This window comes from Monodelphis domestica, chromosome 1 (assembly GCF_027887165.1).
Source record: "Monodelphis domestica isolate mMonDom1 chromosome 1, mMonDom1.pri, whole genome shotgun sequence".
Lineage (NCBI taxonomy): Eukaryota > Metazoa > Chordata > Mammalia > Didelphimorphia > Didelphidae > Monodelphis > Monodelphis domestica.
The window spans coordinates 145,446,375-145,469,190 of record NC_077227.1 but is presented as its reverse complement, the minus strand read 5'-3'; the positions used below and the strand labels follow the sequence as shown (position 1 = coordinate 145,469,190).

At 33.8% G+C, this 22,816-nt stretch overlaps 1 protein-coding gene across 18 annotated transcripts in view; it reads right to left on the bottom strand.

Annotated features, from left to right (window-relative positions):
- Positions 1-22,816, bottom strand: part of TJP1 (tight junction protein 1) — a 318,209-nt gene that overhangs the window by 26,657 nt on the left and 268,736 nt on the right. For all 18 annotated transcript variants that reach the window (XM_007479476.3, XM_056807596.1, XM_056807602.1 and 15 more), the window contains 7 exons: positions 15,073-15,215; positions 12,759-12,864; positions 9,365-9,515; positions 7,051-7,159; positions 5,961-6,180; positions 5,296-5,480; positions 5,099-5,194 (listed from right to left, as the gene is read on the bottom strand). In XM_007479476.3, the coding sequence (XP_007479538.1) occupies positions 5,099-5,194; positions 5,296-5,480; positions 5,961-6,180; positions 7,051-7,159; positions 9,365-9,515; positions 12,759-12,864; positions 15,073-15,215 (1,010 nt within the window). The remainder of the gene's footprint in view (positions 1-5,098; positions 5,195-5,295; positions 5,481-5,960; positions 6,181-7,050; positions 7,160-9,364; positions 9,516-12,758; positions 12,865-15,072; positions 15,216-22,816) is intronic.

Sequence of the window (22,816 nt, the reverse complement as noted above, 5' to 3'; positions counted from 1 at the left end):
ATATAAATAATTAAAAATAGAAAAAATAGTAGTTCAGCTAGAGAAAAAGTATATTCTTTCCATTACTGATAAAATTACCAACTCATTGCATCAATAATAGGCAATTTTTACATGACCATGACAATTATAAAACCAGTATAACAAAGCAAGTAAAATATTCACAAATAAGCATAATGTAATGTGAAATGTGACTAAAAATATAAAGTATCATGGGTATTTATATAAAAATCACATCAAGCTTGAGGAAAGCAGAGTAGAAGGCAGTGGGTTCATATTCGAACAATTGGGGAATCAGTATTTAAGTTAGGCCTAAAAGAACAGTTATAATTTAACAAAATGCATAGGAAACAGGAAATTCAGGCCATTCTAGGAAAATAATTAGTTCAGTTTGGCTGAGGCACAGGATTCAAGAAACATTGTATGGTACTGACCTGGAAAGGAAGGTAAGAACCAGACTATGGAAGTCTTTGAGCATCTATGCACATATAGGGTTGTTGTAAAAAAAAAAAATCTACAGTACAACATAAATGCAATCCATTATCATTACTATTAGGCCATTATAAATATCCTAAGGTAAAGTTTCATTCTGAATTATCTCTTCTCTCTTCCCATGTCCCATTATCCTCAAACCTAACCTTCAAAAACTGGGGCAAATCAAGAGTGAGAAATGTATCCTAATTGGCAAGAGGATCTACAGGTCTAATAAGGAGTTAGAAAGGGAAACAGAGCCTCTCTAAAGCAAAGGAGGAAAAGGTAATTGCATTAGCTAAGGAAGATGTATACCTAAATCACCTGGTAAAGCAAAATTTTCATTTCTGTGGCATGAAAGTGGCAGTGTCAATCTAAGTAACTCAGTAATTTACATATAGATATGTATATCTATTAAAAATGTGTATTGTGTATTGTTTGTTCTCAGCTAGAATGCTGAACTAGAATTCAAACAACTAAAAATATGTAGGAAGTTTCAGCTGCTGTCTCAAAAGCAAAACAAATACAAGATAAATATCACTAATCCCCATGTTCATGCTCATTCAATGTACATGTTTTCATTTTTCCATGCCATTTAAAGTTTAGACTGAGGTTGAAACATACAAAGTTCAGAAGAAATGTTCAGACTTTTTAATGGGTTTGAACTATGTGAGAAAGGTAAGATGTTGATAAAGTAGTATTTCTGTCTATCCTATTCAACTTTTCTGATCCTTTCCCTACTATTTTTGTAGTATATAACATAACAGTGCTTTTCTTTTCAGCTTCATTTTCCTAATCTGCAAAATGGGAATCATTAGAATACCAATCTCAGATAGTTGTTGATGAAAGGGTTATGTTATTCCTACAAAAAACATATTATTTGGTGAGACATCATGGCATTGGACTCTGGACTCTTGAGGAGAATACAAATTCTGAAAAGATTAGCTCTTATGGAAAGGAAACACTGACACTATGATTTCACATAGTTTTAAAATTGCCTTTGAACCTTAATTTGTCCTGCAGGTACATAAAAAGTAAGAAAGTTGTTCAACATCTGATAAAAGTAAAATAGCTGAATTCTATTAATCTTAACACTCTCAACATAAAAGAAATAAGAAAATATAGCTAAAAAAGAGGAATCATAACTTTTCCTCAGAGATGCAAATAAAAGAAACACTGGCCACTGTGAATTGCTATGCTCAAGCTAAGTACTTATATTAAACAACCAGCTTTATTCAAAAGTTTGAAGAAATGGGGGCAGCTGGGTAGCTCAGTGAATTGAGAGCCAGGCCTAGAGATGGGAGGTCCCAGGTTCAAATCTGGCCTCAGCCACTTCCCAGCTGTGTGACCCTGGGCAAGTCACTTGACCCCCTTTGCCTAGCCCTTACCACTCTTCTGCCTTGGAGCCAATACACAGTATTGATTCCAAGATGGAAGGTAAGGGTTTAAAAAAAAAAAGTTTGAAGAAAGAAGAGAAGATATGGGTATGTCTGAAGTAAACAATGAAAAAACCTATATACATGATTGTATGGAAAACAAGAGATAGGCAGCTGAATTAGACTTTACAAAGAGAAGAGGGAAAGAAGAAAAAGATGGAGGATGATGTTAAGGGGTTTTGAGATGAAAATTAAGGAAGATGAAACTCAAAAGCAAATTAAATTTTTCTCAGAGTAAAATCATCAGGTGAGAGTTTAAGGAAAGGCTTAGGTAAGAAAGTTTTTAAAGAGAGTGGAAAAAGAGTAGGATTAGTGAAGAAGATTCAGTGGAAAGTAAAATAGGAAATCAATTAGGGAGAAAGAAAAATTGGTTAATTACAAGTTGGATTGGGATGGGAAGAAGCTGAAGTCAGAGAAGATATTGACAAAGTACTAGGGGAGGAGATATTAAAGGCTACAGTAAGGGTGAGGACAGAGAGAAGAAATGGTAGGAAATTATGGTCAGATAAAGGAGTATCCGAATTTTTGGCTAAAGAAGTAGAATACTTATAATTATTGAATGGTAGGAATTTAGCTGGAACCATCCCTCTATAACTTTCCATTATGTGTGATTAAAGCAGAGTAAAAGAACCCAGGTTTTGGAATAAGAACTGACTCTAACAAAAACTGTTAGGAAAACTAGAAAATTGTATGGCAGAAACTAGATATAGACCAACCTCACACCCTATACCAAGATACGGTCAAAATAGATATATGATTTAGATATAGATTAAAGAGTGATATCATAAATAAATTAGGGGAACTCAGAATAGTTTACCCAGAAGATCTTTGGAGAAGGGAAGAACTTATGATCAAACGAGATGAGTATTATAAGATGTAAAATGAATAATTTTGATTAAATTAAAAGGCTTCTGTACAAACAAAAGTATTCTACCAAGATTAGAAGGGAAAAATAAAACTAAGGGGAAATTTTTTATTACAAATGTCTCTGATAAAGGTCTTCTTTCCCAAATATATGAAGAACTAAGTCAAATTTATAAGAATACAAGTCATTCCCCAATTGACAAATGGTCAAAGGATATGAACAACCAATTTTCAGATGAAGAAATTAAAACCATCAATAATCATATGAAAAAATGTTCTCAACCCCTTTTGATTAGAGAAATGCAAATTAAAACAATTCTGAGGTACCACCTTACACATATTAGATTGGTCAATATGTCAGTAAAGAAAAGTGGCAAATATTGGCGGGGATGTGGCAAAATTGGGACATTGATGCATCGTTGGTGGAGCTGTGAAACTGATCCAACCCATTCAGTAGGATAATTTGGAACTATTCCCAGAGGGCTATAAAACTGCATACTCTTTGATACAGTAATATCACTATTGGGTCTAAATCCCAAGGAGATAATTAAAAAGGGAAAAGAACCTACTAATACAAAAATATTTATAGCTGCTCTTTTTGTAGTGGCAAAGAATTGGAAATTAAGGGAATGTCCACCAATTGGGGAATGGCTGAACAAATTGTGGTACATATTCGTAAGAATGATAAGCAAGATGATTTCAGAAAAAGCTAGAAAGATCTGTAGGAAATGATGCAGAGTGAAATAAGCAGAACTGTGAAATTTAGATTACTCCACCCTACTTAGATCTTACTTTATGGTGAAGATAAAATTGTAATCTCCTGATTGAACAATGAAGGTACTTAGTTCTTACTTTATAGTGAAGCTAGAATTTTAAGCTAAGTCTATTTTAAAATCTTAATACAAAAAAGGTGTTAGTAACTATAAAGGGTAAATTAATCACAAAAAGGTTAAGTAACTAACAAAAGGTGAACTTAAGTAACTTAAAAGACATAATCTAATCAAAGATGAGAATTAAGAATGGACAGTTCTGGAGAAAAAGCCTCTGATATGATTAGTAGACCTGAAAATTTAGAGGAGGGGACACAAGAGTAAAAGGTCTATATATTTCATGTCACCTTCCTCTCTCCGGTACCTTTTTGGCAGCGGAGAGGTGGCTGGTGGCAGCATGCTGGGCCTTTCAGCATCTTGGCATGGCTACAGCTATTGTCCGGTTTGGTGGTGAGTTTCTGGCTGAGTTTTTCCTCCTTTACTTTCCAAACTTTATCCACTTAGAAGCCTCTAATCTCCTTCAGAGACCTAGCGGCGGAGATCTTGAATTCCCTCCCCCTGGCACAGACCAGGTGGGAGAAATCCTATACCCTCTTCCTTCTTTTTCCTTAAATCCTTCCCTCTATATTAATTAAATTACCATAAATTTCCAGACTGAAGGGTATTTTATTTGGTATTTTTTCCCTGGTGACCAATTAATTTAGATTTAAGTCACAACCCTAAAATATTCAACAGAACTGGGGAAGTATTATACACAATAACAGCAATATTGGATAATGATTATCTGAGAAAACTTGGCTACTCTCAGCAATGCAATAATCTGGGACAATCCTGAAAGACTTGTGAAAGGGAATGCTATCCACTTCTACAGAAAGTACAGCTGGAGTCATCATTCACATCAGTGTATTTTTGGTTTTATTTTGGGGTTTTGATTATATATGACTTTATCTTACAACAATGACCAATATGTAAGTGTGTTTTGCATGACAACAAGAACGAAAAAAGTAGAGTGAAATGGAAGAGTCTAAAGAATTGGGACTTTAAGGTATTTGAGGGAACAACAAAATTATTATTGAAATTGCCTAGGATAAGGGTGTAGAGAAGACAACATTGATTAAAGCAGGTGTTGAACTCATTGAGAAAGGAAAGTGAATTACCAAGGAGCTAATTTTTTGTATTTCTCCAATCATTTCAGTGATGTCCAATGTTTTGTGACCCTATTTGAGGTTTTCTTCACAAATATATTTCAGTAGTTTTGCAATTTACTTCTCCAGCTCATTTTACAGATGAGGAAATTGAGGCAAACAAGGTTAAGTGACTTGCCCAGGATCACAAGGTAGGAATTGTCGGAGGCCAGATTTGAACTTAGGAAGAGAAATCCACCCAGCTGCCCCCCAGGAACCTAAGTAGACAACAGCTATTATGATCTGAATAGAGTAAACTTTAAAGGATTTATGAGTGATGATGGCAAAAGGGGATTCTGAAAGTGGCAGTAGGGAGTTAAAAGGTATTCCTATTTTCCACATAAAACCAGCAGTAAATAGTTTTAATGGTACTCACTTGCCACTTGATAAATATCTGGTTCTTCTCTTGCTAATTTCTCTCTTGCAACATCAGCAATTGGTCCAAAGATAGTTACAGGTCTAAGAAACCCAGCTATATTAGAGAAACAATTTTAGTAAAGCAGTTCACTTAAGATATTTTTATTATTAAGAATATGGTAATTATTGATTGTTAGATCTTAAAAAGAAAGTTACCTTCTCGAAGAACAACTCTTTCATAAGCAGGAAACTTAGTCTGAAATGGTTGAGCAGAAAGATCCTCTCTGCTTTTACGTAAGTTTCTTTTAGAGCTACGAAGACCTCGGAATCTCCAAAAGTCAGCACGATCTCCTCCTGCTGTTTTTGGAAGGGTGTACTGAACACTGGCTAGCTGCTCAGCTCTATATTAAAAATAAAGACTCAATTATCAGGCTAATGAAAAGTTATGTAAATCTTAAGAGTCCACATAATTTGAAGAACTCTTACAATAGCTTTGGGCATAATGATTTGTTCTATTTTATTTTATTTTTTTAACCCTTGGTGTCTTAGAATCAATACTGTGTATTGGTTCCAAGGCAGAGTGGTAAGGGCTAGGTTATGGGAGTTAATTGACTTGCCCAGGGTCACATAGCTAGGAAGTGCCTGAGGCCAAATTTGAACCCAGGACCTCCTGTCTCTAGGCCTGGCTCTCAATCCATTGAGCCACCTAGCTGTCCCCAATGATTTGTTTTAGATGAAAGTTCAACAAATTTACTTATGTTACTATGTAGATCGTGTATAAATATTTAATCTACAAAACATATGAACTTATATGTTTTGTTAAATGCATCCCTCACTTAATTCACACCAATTTTAAGAGAAGAGTAATTATCTAATCATACCTGTTCTTATTAGGGATGATGCCTCTCTCAACTTCTTTGTGATTTTTACCAATTCGAATAGCAAGCCAAGAACCCAGCTTTCCATTGTATAAAGTATCCACTACACGGAATACTTCCCCTTTGTTGAAGCTAAGCCCATAAGGAGATTCCTTTTCATATTCAAAATGTGTTCTAATGTAGAAAGAATCTCCTACATCTGATTCTACAATGCGACGATAAACTGAAACAAAATAAACAGGTAGAATATCAAGGAAATGGAAGAAAACATTGTTTAAAGCACCTACTATGAGATAGGCATGCTTATGCTTTATAAATATCTCATTTGAGTCTTACAACAACCCTGGTAAGTAGAAGAACCTTAAGCAGAAGTGATGTGACTTGTCCAGGGTCACAAATCAAGTAAATTTATCAAACAGGTTTTGAACTCAAGTTTTCTGACTACAGAAGCCAAATATTCCAGTGACATAACAATATAATTGCCTCAATGGCTCAAAAAAAACAAAACAAAACCAGAAATTAATTTGAATCAGTAATGTCCATATTTTAAAAATTGTGGCATTGTTTTATGTTTAAAGTTTAATTTAATTTGATAACAATTATCAAATATCCATAACATATAGAAATGTTCTGGACATGGGGAATATGAGAGTAAAAAAATCATCAGCTCTCAATGAACTTATATTTTACTTTCAAATATTCTAAATAAGAACATTAAATTCAGAAAATCTGGTGGGGCAAATCTTAAATATTAACTAAGCCATTAAAACATATTGCCATAAAACTTTTGTACTAACAGGAGTCTCATATTTTTCACAAAAGAGAAACCTCAAAAGGATGCTATTTTGCTCTAATTTAATCTAAGATCATTGGTCTCTTTTATAAACACCACAAGAAAGCTGCTAATAGATTAATGAATTTATCAATGAAACCAAATGAGATGTAGTTCCAATTTTATTTACTGATTTTATTACAGAAAAATTCAATCACTATTTGAGAATGAGAACTGCTTCCTCTGCAGTAATCCCTTTTTGTATGAGTTTTTATATTTATATCCTCACACACTTGGTGTAACTCTACAAAAATAACTTACCATCTTTCTTTTTCTGTGCCAAGATTGTCACTTCTTCTCCTTTAGGGAGGTCAAGCAAGAAAAGTACAGCTTCTTCTCGGATGATATTTGTGAAATCTACATTGTTTACCTGTTAGAGTATAGTTTATAAAAATCATCCTGTGATATGTAATTTAAGCAAAATAAAACACAAAAACCTTTCCCTGATTTTCAGGGCTATTTAATATGTCCTATAGCTTTTGTCTTGTTTTGTTTTAATTTCATTCATTTATTCATTTATTTTTAAACCCTTGCCTTCCATCTTTGAATCAATACTGTGTATTGGTTGCAAAACAGAAGCGTGGTAAGGGCTAGGCAATGGGGGTTAAGTGACTTTCTCAGGTTCACACAGCTAGGAAGTGTTTGAGGCCAGTTTTTAACCTAGGACCTGCCATCTCTAGGCCTGGCTCTCAAACCACTGAGCCACCCAGCTACCACCTGTTTTGTTTTTTAAAGGGGGATTTGGGAGGAAAAAATCTGATTCAAAATGTTTAAATAAAACCAAAGTGTATCAAAGTATTGTTAGGTAAAAAGGTAAGCCTAACCAAACTGGATTCAAAACACAATGCAAGACCTCCCTTTTCTAAAGAAAGGTGGAAAAATGCTATTTCTAAAGAATAATTATCAATAGATACTATTTCTTTAGACGGCCACTTCTAAAAATGGTCAATGGTAAAAGTGTAAGAAAATTACTATACTGTATTATTCAAATGATAAATAAAAGTAAGAGAGGAATGAAGATAGAAGCAATGATACCTCACCTATAACAGGTATCTATAATAGAAACACTTAGATATTCGTTCGATACTTTAAAGCTGTATCTCATTCATTCATATTCATTTCCCATTATATCATCTGTTTAACTAGGTTTACAGAATGTTTATTATTTTACCTGTTGAAATTTAAATGATTAAGATGCTATCATCTAAGTGATATCATCCAAGAAGCATAAGTTGAAAACAATACATTGTGCCATGCATTCATGGAAATGTATTTTTAAAATCTTAATCACTAAATTATTCATAATTATGTTTCTAAAATCCCTGTAAAATGTAATCTTTTCATGATCCAGTCCCTTTTGAACCATGTAACTGTTATAATCAATGTAATTAAAATTTTAGCAAAAAAAAAAGTTATTTATTAATGGCATATCAACTATGTAATACTGTAAAGGAAATATAATTATTATAATAACAATAATGTTAAAATCTAGCATTTATATAATGCTTTAAGGTTTACAAAGCAATTTTTAAAATATTTTCTAATTTGATCCTCACAACAACCCTGGGAAGTAGGTGCTATTGTTTTCCGAAGTTTACAGATTAGGGAATGGAGGCAGTCACTTGCTCAGGGTTACACAGTTATTATATATGAGACTGGATTTGAATAGATCTTTATATGACAGAAACTACAGAACACTATCCATTTCAACTAGTTTGCACAAAACTAAACAATGGTATGAGATAACAACTCAAAATATGCCACAAGGCAAAAACTAGTTACCAAATAATAAAGGTACCAAATCCTGGGAACAAAAAGACTTTGGTAAAAAATGAAAGAGTTGGGACTTTGAATCTTGACTAGACTTATGATAGGTAAGAGAAGAACATCTAATGAAGGAGGAACAATATGAGGGAAGTCTAGAGATATAAGAGAGTAGCTATGTGGAGCAATGCTGATCTTGGAGTCAATTTTTATCTTCCTGAGCTCAGATCCAACTTCAGACATTTATTATATGTGTGACCCTGGGCAAGTCACTTAACTTCATTTGCCTCAATTTCCTTATCTGTCAAATGAGCTGGAAAAGGGAATGGAAAACCACTATGAAATCTTTGTCAAGAAAATCTCAAACGGAGTCAAAGAGAGTAAGGCACAAAACAAATAAATAACAACAAAAGAGAGAGAAAAGTAGGAGTCATGTTCAGGTGCCAATGAGTAGTTCAGTGTGGTTGTAGTTGATTTGTGTCACTGGAGGACCAATATATTAATATGGAAAGATAGTCTGAAACATAAAAGTCTTGTTTACCACACCAAGTTAAGGAGTTTGATTATTATTTAGATAATTTTTACACAAGTTCTAATCCAGTAAATAATATCATAAAACAAATGGCTAATGAAAAAATATCAAGATGTATTAAGTCCTGTATTATTAAAGGAATCATCCCCTTTGCAAATATTTTACTACCTGGCCAAAAGGACTGGGATTGAAAGTTGTAATCTAATGGCTTCTCTATTTGATATTTCTTGCAGATTCTAAAAGAGCTTTAAAATTATACAAGTTAATATACTGACATACCCTGAGAATTTGGTCACCTTCTTCTAATCCTTCTTTAGCAGCAGGACTGTCTTCCAAAACTCCAGCTACAAAGATTCCTACATCATTACCACCAGCCAAACGTAAACCCACACTGTCTCCTTTTCTGAATTTTACCAGTTTCATGCTTGGCCTGTAAAATTAGAAATTTAATGTATAACTCTTAAAAGAAGTTTTTTAACATAAAAAAAGGCAACAAAAACACCAAAATGCAATCTGAAGAGATAATTTTTGACACTTCACAATGATCTTCAATTTGCTGTAAAAGATCTAATGATCCATAGTTCAAATTCACAGTTAATACTTTCCTATACTTAATACAAACTGTTTAAAAATAATTTACAGGATATTATTATAAATATAAATTAAACAAAATTTTATTTAATAAAATAACTACTGTATGTGGAACACCATGCTAGGTACTAGAAAAATAAAAGCTTAAGACACATAAGGCACCTGGACATGGAGCTTAAAAGTTTAGTAAAGGGATATAGGCAAGAAACCCAACAATACATTAAAAGTATATGAGTTGGAGCAGTTAAATGGCACAGTGGAAAGAGCACCAGGCTTGGAATTAGGAGGATCTTGATTGAAATTTGGCCTCAGATACTTCCTAGCTGTGTGATCCAAGGCAAGTTGCTTAACCCCATTTGCCTAACCCATGACCTTCTGTCTTAATAGATGGTTACTAGGAAAGTTTTAAAAAAGGTTTATGATTTGTTTAGGTCACATATACTTGAGAATTTATTGTGGAATTGTTTAAGAAAGTGTTTTTTTTTTTAAAAGCCAAACCTCTAATTTCCCATATTCTCAAATGTTTTGACCATGTAATTTTTTTTAATTTATCAAAATTATTCGAGGATCAAATGAAGAAAATGAGAACAGTCCCTCAAAAAGAAGCAGTGTGGAATAATGAATACAGTACATGGCTTAGGAATTCAGAAAACCTAGACTGAAATTCTGCCTCAGATACTTAAGAGCTACATGGGCATACTGAACACACTGGTCTCAATCAACTCAATAGTTCCTTGGAAATCTGAATCAGAGAGACCCCCATTACCCACAACAATTCATACCAAGTTAATGGAGCTGCTCAAACTTTGACAGAGAAATCTGAAAATTATCTGCACAGGAGTTGTAGTCAAAGCTATTGTGTGTAAATGGATCACAAAATAAAGCATATTAAAGAAAAGATGACCAACAGGAGAAGCGTAAGGCTAAAGCAAGGATTAAATGAACCTGCAAAAGAAATAGATCAAGGAGGCAAAAACTAGGACTATGTATATTTTGCAAAGGGAAGAGAGACTATTCACACAGAGTGGTTCATAGAACCAAAAGCTACAAGAAGGTCAATGAGTTTAAGATCTGAAAGAGACCACAGGATTTGTTTACTAAGGAGTCATTAATGACCCAGAAGAGAAGTTTCTGTACAGCTGTGAAGGAAGAAGCCAAAATGGAATGAAACAAGACATTCAGTAATTATCTGTTCTGCTACTGTGATCTGGGTCTCTCTACTCTCTTAGACTTCTTGGCACTCTAATTTGGCCTGTTAGTACAACTAAAGAAGTCCTAGGCTTTACTATGAATCTGATCACTGTACTCTTTAATATTTCTGGGTCTTTTCATCTTCCCTGCAGCAGAATTCTAAAATGTATCATCTAATCCAATTAAAATTAGTAAAAAAATAAAAACAAAAAAACACAACCCACCACTTTGAGAGAAGGACTCTCTTTTTTCTTATTTGTATCTACAATGCTCAGCATAGTGTTGGTACTTAATAAATGTTCTTTGATCCATTCATTTAATTCAAGAGCAGTATCTTGGAGGACATAGGATCAAAGATAGAGATAGATACCCAGTAGGCTAATTGTTTTTTTTCTGTAATTGAAGGGGGGAAAGGAAAGGACAATAGAGCAGGGACTGTTGTATAGTCTTAAATCTTTTTTACTATTTTGAAAAGATTAATTATTTTTGGGTGGGGATGGGGAGACAGTTGGAGCTTTGAGAAAAATGTTAAAAAGTAGTTATATGATTTTGCTATTTTAGGTATTAAGCTTTACAAAGAAAATGGAACTATTAATACTTGTACAATCCATCTTCCCAGAGCTATTGTGAGGAAAAAACTTTGTAAAAGCTTAGATCACTATATAAATTAGATTGTTACCTGAAAACTTAAAATACTGTGGATTTGCTAACTACCAAAAAAAATTACTTAAAAATTCGATAATAGTAGTAACCACGTGACTGATAATCAATACTTCAAAAGAGTTCGATTAAAATATAAGTATCTGGACACATGATCTAATGTTTGATGAAGCATTTTGAATGTCTTTGTCTATATTACATTTAGGTGGAACAAAAAAATCTGGTGGAAAATCAATTCTGTCTGTTCTCTCCTGCCTTCTAAACAATTATAGAAATTTAACTTGGCTAAACAACCATGAATATAGCTACATTTCTGCGATTAAAATGCAGAAGAATCTTCAGTGGAATTCATAAATCAAGTAAAAATCGGTATCATGAATCAGGATTAATTTCATTTTTAGAACTAGAACTAGAATAAGATGAATTAAAATACTGAACTATACTATGTCTAGACTGCTTAAATATTCTTAAAATTGGGAAAACAAGTAGACAAGATAAACAAATTACTGTAATCCTCAAACCATGTTAGATACAGTATAAACTACAAAAGAAAATCTCAAGTGCAAATAACTTATTATTTGCTTATTGGTATTGTTTAGAGGATTCTTGTTCTCGTCCCTTTTCTGAACTTCAACCTTCAGTATACTAAGGCAATGTGCTCTTTCAGAATTCTATCATTATGACTTTTACTATATACCATAATACCTGAAATGTATCGTAAACAATGGTACCATAAAGAGAAAATAAGGGTTAGTCATTAATAAAAATTTAAGTTCATCAACTATTTTCCCTTTTATGTACTGTCCAAAATCAATTTTTAAAATCTGATATATCTTACTAATATACCTAGAAAAACAAATCTTTCCTATTTGTTGGCTTATTCGGGAGCATGGCAGGTGAATGACTGATTACTATAACTTATGTATGATACTTAGGCACTTACAAAAGAGGTCAGTATAGGAAACAACCTTTCTACAATTTTAAAACACAGAAAATGAGTTAAAGATATGCAATTCTCAAAGAAGGAATGTCACTTTCTCAGAACCAAATAAGATATGTATCAAAGTAGAGACATAAATAAGAATGGCAAATACATAAAGTAAGGGTATTATGTAGCACCCATGATTGGTAAAACTTATGTGATATAATAGTATCCTAAGATATCTTGAATAATGTACTATGTAGTTAATGGATATTCATTCAAAAACAAAATAACTTAGAATTATATTACCGAAGAATTCCATCTTCATGGGTTGAATTGGGGAGAAGACCATCAGAAGGACTAACAGGTAAGTCTACATCTGGCTGTCCAACTTGGGCATACACAGGCTTTGGCTCTAATATGGAAAAATTAAAGTTGAATAGAATTCATTGCTTAAAAAATAAAACATAAATACACACTAACAATGAAGTATCTTGATTTAAGATTCATCAACATAAAGCAGGAAATCCTAACAATAAGGAACATATATACTGTTTATAAGAATGGGGGGAGGGGAAAGAGAAGCAACTTTACAATATCTCAAACAATGTAACAAAGATCCATACAACAAAATCTAACTTCTCAATTTTTATTGTTTTGCCAAGGCATCTATAAGCTATCATCTTTAAAGGCATCAAGCTAGTATAGTTATTCTCTTTCCTTTAGGGAAGAAGGAACATTCAGATTACACAAAGGATTGAATACAAACTAAATGCAGCTTCTCTCAAAGTCCTATTCTTTGTTTCCAGTGAGTTTATACCTCTAATAATGCCACAGAGTAGACATGTATTGTGAAACAGTAAGAATAGTAAGATTAGAGCAGGGGACTCCAAACTATGGCTGGTGGACAACATGCAGACCCCTGAGGTCATTTATCTGCCCCCCACCACACTTCTGGAAGGGCCACCTCTTTCACTGGTGGTCAGTGCGAAGAGCACTGTATTTGGCAGTGCCACAAAGCACGGTGACACTCACATACAGTACTACTTCTGGTGACATAACCCTTTGTGTGGTGCCTTGATGAGTAACTGGATGAGAACGAGGCGCTGCGCAAAGGATTATGTCTGGAAGACACCAGCATGATGAGCAGCGATCTGGGGGAGGAGATTCCACACTGTGTATACTGCTGCCCAGTATATTGATGGCGGTGATGGGCCTGTGCAAGGTGTGACAGGCCCATCACGGCCAGCACTGCAGCCTCCACTATCCCAGACAGCGTATACAGATTTGTTTACAGTTTCTTTTATAGTCCGGCCCTCCAACGGTCTGAGGGACAGTGAACTGGCACCCTGTGTAAAAAGTTTGGGGACCCCTAGATTAGAATGTAATAAAAAATGGGGGGAGAGTTTATCTTTCTATAAGAAAGAGATAATGAGGAAGAGTAGGTATGACAAAGAAAAAGAAATTAAGATACAGGTAAAAGAGAAAGAATAGGTATTATTGACAATTTCTATTAAAGATGGAAATTAAATTAAATCAGTTTACAGAATTAAGGATATCTATGTTATTCTCTCCCTTCTCCCTCTCCCCCCCTCTTTGAGCTTCCCCCCTTCCTCCCTCTTTCTTCCTCTCTCTCCCTCTCTCACATCCTTTTTTACTACTCATTGTCAGAGGTGAATTATAAAGGAAATGGGTAAAATGTTGGCAAAAAAAATTCCCTTTTCCTTTTAAGAAACATCACACCAATTAGAGTTAATTTATCTTTAATATTTTAAATGGGATAGAAAAATTTGGTTTAGCCCATGTGAGATGGGTTTATTCAAGTCTATACAACTGAGGAAGAGAAAAGTGGTAAAGAAAAGTGGTAAGGGCTAGGCAAAGGAGGTTAAATGATTTGCCCAGGGTCACATGGCTAGGAAGTATCTGAGGTAACATTAGAACCCAAGACCTCCTGTCTCTAGGCACAGCTCTAAATCTACTGAGCAACCCAGCTGCCCCCTTAATTTCTTTTAAAAATATGGTTCATCTTTGCTATATCTAGTACAATCTCATTTATCTATATCACCACTTAATCAAGATAATTTGACTGCAGAGGCCTACATCTTCACTACAAGAAACCTCTGAAAGAGATGGGATCATGAGATGCTAATAGCACTTATCCAGGCCTCTCTTATGGGATAACAAATTGAAATAAATAAATAAAAATAAATTTTCATGCAAAATTCTGATAAATTGAATTGTGCAAAGTTATACTATATGTAATGCCATCTGACAAATACCCAGATAACAAAATTTTAAATTTAATAACAAAAATTAAAACTCAACAGACTAGTCTCTTTCCAAGTAATAAAGCCAACTACCATTTTTTACAAACTGATTGAAGTTAAATGGAAAGTGACTCTTTTGAAACCTAGGGTAAACAAGGAGAATCTAGTTATTTCTATATAAGGAAAAAAGAAATAGGTTTGAGCCACTTTTGTACTGAACAAAGTATAAAATACTACCTAGTATTTTATAATAAAGTATAAAATAGCTATAAAATATTCACTTACCCTAATCTATCCTTTTGTTTAATTCTTCAAGTTACATGTATAGTGTTGCTTTAATGTTTTCTCCACATTACCTGGAAGAGTAGGGGTCTGCTTTTCATTCCTTTCAACTACAGCTTCTTCCACAGCTTTAGTAGGCATGAGATCATCTATATTTTTTACAGGTGTAGAAATTGCTCCTGGTTTGGAACTTCTCTCCTCTTCTCTGCTCCGAAGACTAAACATTTTATTAAACAGAAAACAAGGAGGAGGAAGAAAAAGATAGCTCATTTAAATAAATATGTACTGAAGTTATCCTTCCTCACGAAAAAAAAAAAAGAAAAACTAATCTCTGGAACAGAAAAACAGGTTTTTACTAATGTATTTTAAAATATATAATATCAAGAAATATATAAAAGAACAACAATAAATATAATAAAAGGCTTTTCATAGTTCTGAGTAGGCACATCTAACCAGTAATCTGTGATATGTATTCTTTTAAATTTCACATATTAAAATGGCTTCAGAATCACAAATAAAAATTTAGCCAGTCTCGTGTCTTAACGAGAACAGAGCTACTTTTAAATCATAAAATGTCGAAGCTCTTCTAAAGATAATTCAAAATATATAATTAACCTAAATATTAAAAAATATAAAGCATAGCCAATGAACTCCTATAAAAACAATCACATTTTAGAAAAGATATAGAAAAGTAAAAAATATCTCTACAACAGCCTTTTCACTAAAAAAAAGTCAAAAAAACCTTTTAGAATACATTAAAAAGCAAGAAAAGGCTATTTTAAGAAAACATACAGGGGAAGCTTGAGTAATTAAAATACTTCCACATAAACCAGTAACTTTAATTCTATTGCATAGATGTTTATTAATCAGATTTCTTTAAAAAAAAAAACACTTTCCACAAATAGTAATTAGTTACTTGCCTTTCATGAATAATAAATAACAAAATATTCTGTTATATTCTTTAGTTTGAACTTACAAAGTATCCTACTAAAATTAAGAATGCTAAGTAACATTTCTAACTGTAGGATTCATTTACTCTCACTTTATTATAAATATGTTCAAAAGTAGCCAAATATATATTATATACATTAACTTTTTTGCGTGTAAAGATTTCACTGTTACTTGATACTACTGAGAAATATCTATAGATATAGGTATCTTGATAGCTAAATCTCAATCTCCCTACCCATTTTAATGAATATACCTTCATTTGTGATAATCTGGTGGAAATCGCCACCTGACTGTCATCCTAGTACTATACACATGTATGTATTTTAGTATGTAAAAGTATATACATAAAGCCTTCAGAAGAGAATTGTCCTTCACTTTATCTTTTTAATGCTAAAAATAACATCAAGTAGTTACATTCAAAATTAACCTTCTACTGCTTCTTAACTATATTCAGATTTTTATGGTGCAATTCCATTACCAACAACAAGATGGAGCTCTTGTTTTATGCTTTAAGTGACAGAGTTTAAAGAACTATTTCTATGCTAACATCTCAAATATTAAATTATGATTATTCTTCCTTCTCCAGCACTAGAGATGGCTGAATTAATAACTATTCTGAAGATGCATGAGCTCTGACATATTCTACACCAAATTAATATGGTTTTAAGTACAGTTTAGCTATTTGAGCTTATTGGTCTGACAAATTAATATAATTTTTTTAGAAAGCTTGGCCAATATGTGGTATTATTTTCTGTTGTGAACCATAACACCTACATGGTATATGGGTTTTAATCATAATGAAGCTGAATACCCTTACCAATGTGATCTTTGAAGTATTATGGTCTTGGAATTAAACTTCTCCTTTATCCTTTCCCCACATATCCATTGATTCCAAATCTTTAGTTATCTATTATCAGTGCCTCTCCTCCCCCATCCCATTCTACTGGACCCCAATCCCTTTGTGATTTCACCAGCACTTTCTTAAAACTTCATTCAAAGATCATTAATAACCTACTTAGCAAATACAATGGCTTTTTTGTTTGTTGTTTTCCCCCTTGGTCTGCAAAGATTCTTGGTATCCTGCAAACTTAAAAAAATTTAATTCTATTTCAACAAAATAATCTTTGTTATGATCTATGTATTTTATTTTGTGAAGTTAAAAACATTCTGAAAGGAGGACCATAAATTTTACCAGACTGATATCAAGGAGTACATGATATAAAAAAGGTTAAAATCCCCCTTATGCCCATAACACAGCTGGTTAGTTCCTCTTGGCTATTCTTTTGTAATTTAGTATTCTCACAATCTTCTTACTTCTCTGATCATTACTTCTCATCTCTTTTTGCTGGTTCTTTTATTGGGCTCCTATCTAGGCATCCTTCAGGCTTCTTTTCCATTCCATGTTCTTCCTTCTCCACATATACTCTTTCCTTTTGATAATCTCATCTCTCTAGAGTATCATCTATCTCCTTTATGAGAAAGACACCCAAATCTACACATACACACCCATTCAGATTAATAAACTACAAACCTTCATTTGTAGCTATTTTGTTGGACATTTCCATTGGATATCATACTGGCATTTTGAGTTCAATAATGGAGATAAGGACCTTTGCTGTTTTCCCCTTGCACATTTACAATGCTACAATGTGCTACAGAATGAAAAATGTTAAAAAGCACCGAGATAAAGTGATTTTAATTCAATTATGTCACATATGATAACTAGATCTCACTTCCATGGATTATATGGCCAAGGGGAGACAAATTCTCATTGGACCAAAGGTAAAATTCAAGATGTGCCAAGTTCTCACAATGCTTGGCAAATAGTATACATGCAATAAATATTCAGTTTTTAACTGACTAGCTTACATATACTGACCTCTAAATTTCTCTATTGTGTGATTTACTCTAAGGATTAGGAAAAAAGTTAACTGCTTGTAATATACTGAATTTTAATTATAAAGACTAAAAGATTTCTTTACAAGAAAATCCACCAAGCTACCAACTCATCACTCAAACCAGTTGCTCTCATTAGTAACCATTTTTGCCATGGAGACAGAAACCACAAAGCCAAATTAATCAGCCAATGAAATGCCTAACCCACATCCTTTATCCTGGTCACTTCTATATTCCACAAAGTTAAAAAAAAAAAGAGGTTAATAGTATAAAATTTAAATTAATATCCAATAACTCCAACTATTATATTTTATAGTTTATTAATAATCACTTGAAGTAGAAGAAATAAAAGAACAAAGTACAAAACTAAGTTTGACCATGTGAGTAAACTTCTCTTGCCTGGCACTCACTCAACTGCCACAGCCACGTCCCTGGGAGAAGAGAGTGAGGACAGAGCTACACAAAACTTTTATCTTCCCTACATTACTTATGAAATGTAGATATATAATTAGGATGCTGGGAGAGAGAGTCCCTGGGGAGAAAATTCTAATTACACAAAAGCAAGTAAGAAAGATGGCTAACACTAGAATGTGGTAGAATGAATTCCTACCCAAAACTAATTCCCAAAATTCTTATACATAATCCAATTGAATTTACTAAATTAAAGTCAATGTACCCCTAGTATCCACTGGCAAACAAAGTTAAAATGTAGGCTTGGCCCTTAAGGAGTTTATAATCTTATATAAGGTATTAAACATGTACATAAATATCTATGAGGCAAAAGTAAAAAGGAGAGACCCAAAGTTCTAAAATAAATATATCTAAGATACTTATTAAATTTGAATTTTTTTAATTTAAGTTTCAAATACTAAAATTAGAAAGTATTTTTAGAACTCTTAAATGAGTATAAATAAAAATTCATGTAAACAAAATGTTTTTTTTAACATATTATTAACCATAGCTGTCAGTGGTTATGCCTATGGATCACATGCTTTTTCTAAGAAGCTATAAAAGCTCACAATATGTCCCTGGCAACTGAATTGATGTCTATCAATCCTTCAAGCTCCAATTTAGCTAAAATTGAAAACTCTTACAATCTTAAAGTTAGTCACCAAATGATAGGATTATTTTGGCTATTGAAACTCATTAAGATACATCATTATGGTAAAGAAAGATTATGATCTGCTTCAGTGGAGAAAATTATTAAGTCATAGATTCTTAAATACAAGTTGACTTATTTCACTGATGATACAAACTCCCTCTATTAAACTAGAAGGCGCTAGAGTTTAAGAATACCTTAAAGGACCAAACTGTATCAACTGAGTGCATAGGAACCATGGTAGAAATGGGAGGAAGAAAAATTTTATTTCAAAGTAAAATTATAATATTGACTTATAATGATTTGTATTTAAAAGTACATTTGCACAGATAGGATAAATTATAATAAATAGGTAGCAAAATTATTTTTAAAATGTATTTTAAAAATTCACTTGATGTGCCTGGTTCTATTATGTCAGGATAAAGAAAAGCTGTCTATTAATTCATATCAGTATCTACTATGTTTTAGAGTTACCTAGGGAACTAAGAGATTCTAAGTACCTTGCCCAAGGCAACAAAGCTAGTATATATCAAGTGAAATGTGAATCAAATCATTCTAAGACTTGAGGGACTAGTTCTCTACTACATCTTGTTGCCCCTACATAACATTATAATATTGCTAAATCAAAGTAGCTAATGGGGATGATGATGGAAACTTGGATCAACGATGATCTATTTTAGAGTACTTCTCGACATTCTGAAATACTTAAATGAATTTTTCATTAGCTGGTGATGATTATTAACATAAGTCTAAGCCATAAAAAATTTAAAAATTCTGAACGTGAAGCAAGATTTTCTGACAAAGAGTAACTGCCTTCACCCAAAACTACGGTATTTGGAGTACTGATCTCTGTAATCAACCTACATGGAAGAAGAATAAGTAAACGTAGTTCAAGTCTTTTAAGCCACTGGAAAGTTTCTAAGTCACGTAGGCAGATACAATACATTTCAGATTTAGTCTAGGTATTAAGATCTACCTAGGTCACTTAGCAGAGTTATGCTAAATTACAGCTTCTCCCCAGACATATTTTCTCAATTTTGTCCAGCATTAGAATTTAAACCACAATCTAATGTTTTAGTAATTTAATACTGTCACACACTATTCTCCAGAGAGCATACTTCATTAGTGCTAAGAACTAAATTCAAGAGGTATAGAAGCTGACTAAATTTTATTAAGAAAACATAAAACTGCAGAAAAAGGTACAATATTTCAAATATCAAGTTCACACCATTTGAAAGCATACGTATACCTTTAGGATTTTAAATAAAAATAAAATTTATTTAATCATTAAAGACACATTTTTGGGGGCAGCTGGGTAGCTCAGTAGATTGAAAGCCAAGCCTAGAGACGGCAGGTCCTAGGTTCAAATCTGGCCTCAGACACTTCCCAGCTATGTGACCCTGAGCAAGTCACTTAACCCCCATTGCTTAGCCCTTACCACTCTTCTGCCTTGGAGCCAATACACAGTATTGACTCCAAGATGGAAGGTACTGCTTTAAAAAAAATAAATAAAGACACATTTTAAATATAGAGGGCACATAAAAGCATAAGTAATTATCTCTATAATAGATGTATCCTAAGTAAAGCCTCTATTATTAATTTCAAAATAGTTCATTTAAAGATATATTTAGTAAAGATTACTTAACTAGTCTCCTGGGAGAATCAATAGAGTATAAGGCATAAGGGAAAACAAGAATGCAAGAAAGAAGGCAGGAAGGAAAAACATCTAGGTAAGTGCCCATTATGTGGCAGGTACAGTGCTAAGGCTTTTGACAAACTCCCTGTTTTACAGTAAACTGAAGAAGACAGAGAGGGTAGGTGACTTCACTGGTATCAGAGACAGTAAGGGTCTAAAGTTGGATTTGTACTCAGATCTTCCTCACTCAAGGCTCCACTATCCCACCTACCAGCTCAAATTAATATAAACAATTGCTTTAACAAAAAAAAAATGAAAACAGATTCTGAAGGGTACTTTCCCAATAGCCCTTTTAGACAATTGGTCTCCTGATAAATGTAAAAAATGTCTTTTGCTAAGAATAACAGAAATTAGAAAAACAACTTGCAAACAACCTCCACCTGCTCAGAAGTACAAAAGGAACACTAGGAACAGAAACTAAAAACAAATATAAAGAAGCAGGAAAATAAAGGCAGCTGATAGCCAATAAATGCTTTTTTCAGTCGGAAGAAGATAACATATTGAAAGGTGGGAAGGGACCTCAAAAAAGTTAAGAGGTTCATGATTTTTGCGTGTCATGGATTTTTTCTCAAAAGATTTTAAATGCATAAAATAGACAGTAAGTTAAAAAAGAAAATCAATTATTCTGAAGTATAATTATCAAAATATCTCTTTAAAAATATGTGAACCATATAGACTTAGAATCTCCATTCAGTATAATGAGCCTCCCTTTATTCCTCTGTCTGTTCAGTCATGTCTGACTCTTTGAGAACTCATTTGGGATTTTCTTGGCAAAGATACAGGAATAGTTTGTCATTTCCTTCTCCAGTTCACTTTACAGATGAGGAAATTTAGGCAAACATGGTTAAGTGACTTGCCAAGGGGCACACTGCTAGGTGCCCAAATCCAAATTTGAAATCTTCCTGATTCCAGATCCAGCACTCTATCTAATGCACCCCCTAGTTTTATGGCCAGCTGTCTCCTCATTATCTGCTTCTAAACCTAAGATTGCCTCTGCCATCTCTGACAGATGATCTATGTATGTGGCAGGATGTTCCCCTTTATCCTGCCTGACCTTGTCAAAATTGGACCATGTACTAGGTTTGGAACAGCATTGCTTGATGGCTTGCAGTAAATCCTCCCTGCACCTTTTAAGGTATGACATGCTGGTGGGATTTGCAAAGTCCAAATCCCCTCTTTGATCTACCGTAGTAGGCCAGCTGGTCAGATTTTGATCAGATCTAGTTGTCTCTAAAAATTTCCTTTGTTCATGGGTGCTGAACACTTCCGATAAAAGGAATTCGACATCATCAAAATCTGGATCAAAGATCCGAAATGCCCATTTAAGTTCCTTGTGGGATTTAAAAGGATTGTCCACAAATATTGGAAAACGGAGCTTTATGGACTCAAGTTCCTGAGGAGTAAATTGCCTATGAGCTTTTGAGTGAATAACACCAGCATTAGTTGTTAGCTTGGTGACTTTCTTCAATGGACAGATTTTTTCAGAGTCACTAGCAGCCTGGTTCTCCCCATTGCCACCTTCGGTTTCCTGAGGTGCATTCTCTGACTGCCCATTATCCTTGCCCCATAACTAGATCTAGACCTTTTTCCTTAATGAGTTGTTCAAACAACTGCCTTAATCATCTTGTCCAAGTTGTTGTCAATGGCCATAACCTTCTCTGCCTTTAGGGGAACCATGAATCTGAAAACTGTCTTCACTTGGGTTAGAGTCTGCAACACAGACATAAAGATTACATATACTTGTGCCAGGACTTACCAGAGAACCAATTCATGTTGAAAAGGCAATTGTAACACAGTCATTGTCAAGTTTCCTACATAATCCACAGTCTCCACTACCAGTTGAGTCAGTTTGCTGTAAGAATATGGTAAACCCCAAAGCAAGCAATGGCTGCGATGATCACCACACCAAAAACTACTTGTTTGAACATCTTTACTATCTTTCTTTCCTGCCTATGGGATTGTTGGGTACAGACAGACTAAGGCGCCACTTGGAATAGAAATGTAAATTGACTTGAAACTGTTTCTTCTTGCAATGACTGCTGTCCTCTGGCATATGACTAGAGAGAGCTGCTAAGGGAAACCTGAATCTTCTTGGTACCGGGATGCTGCCACACAGAGATGCTGATACACAGATGCTGATACACAGGGGAACTGCTACACAAGGGAACTGCTCTGG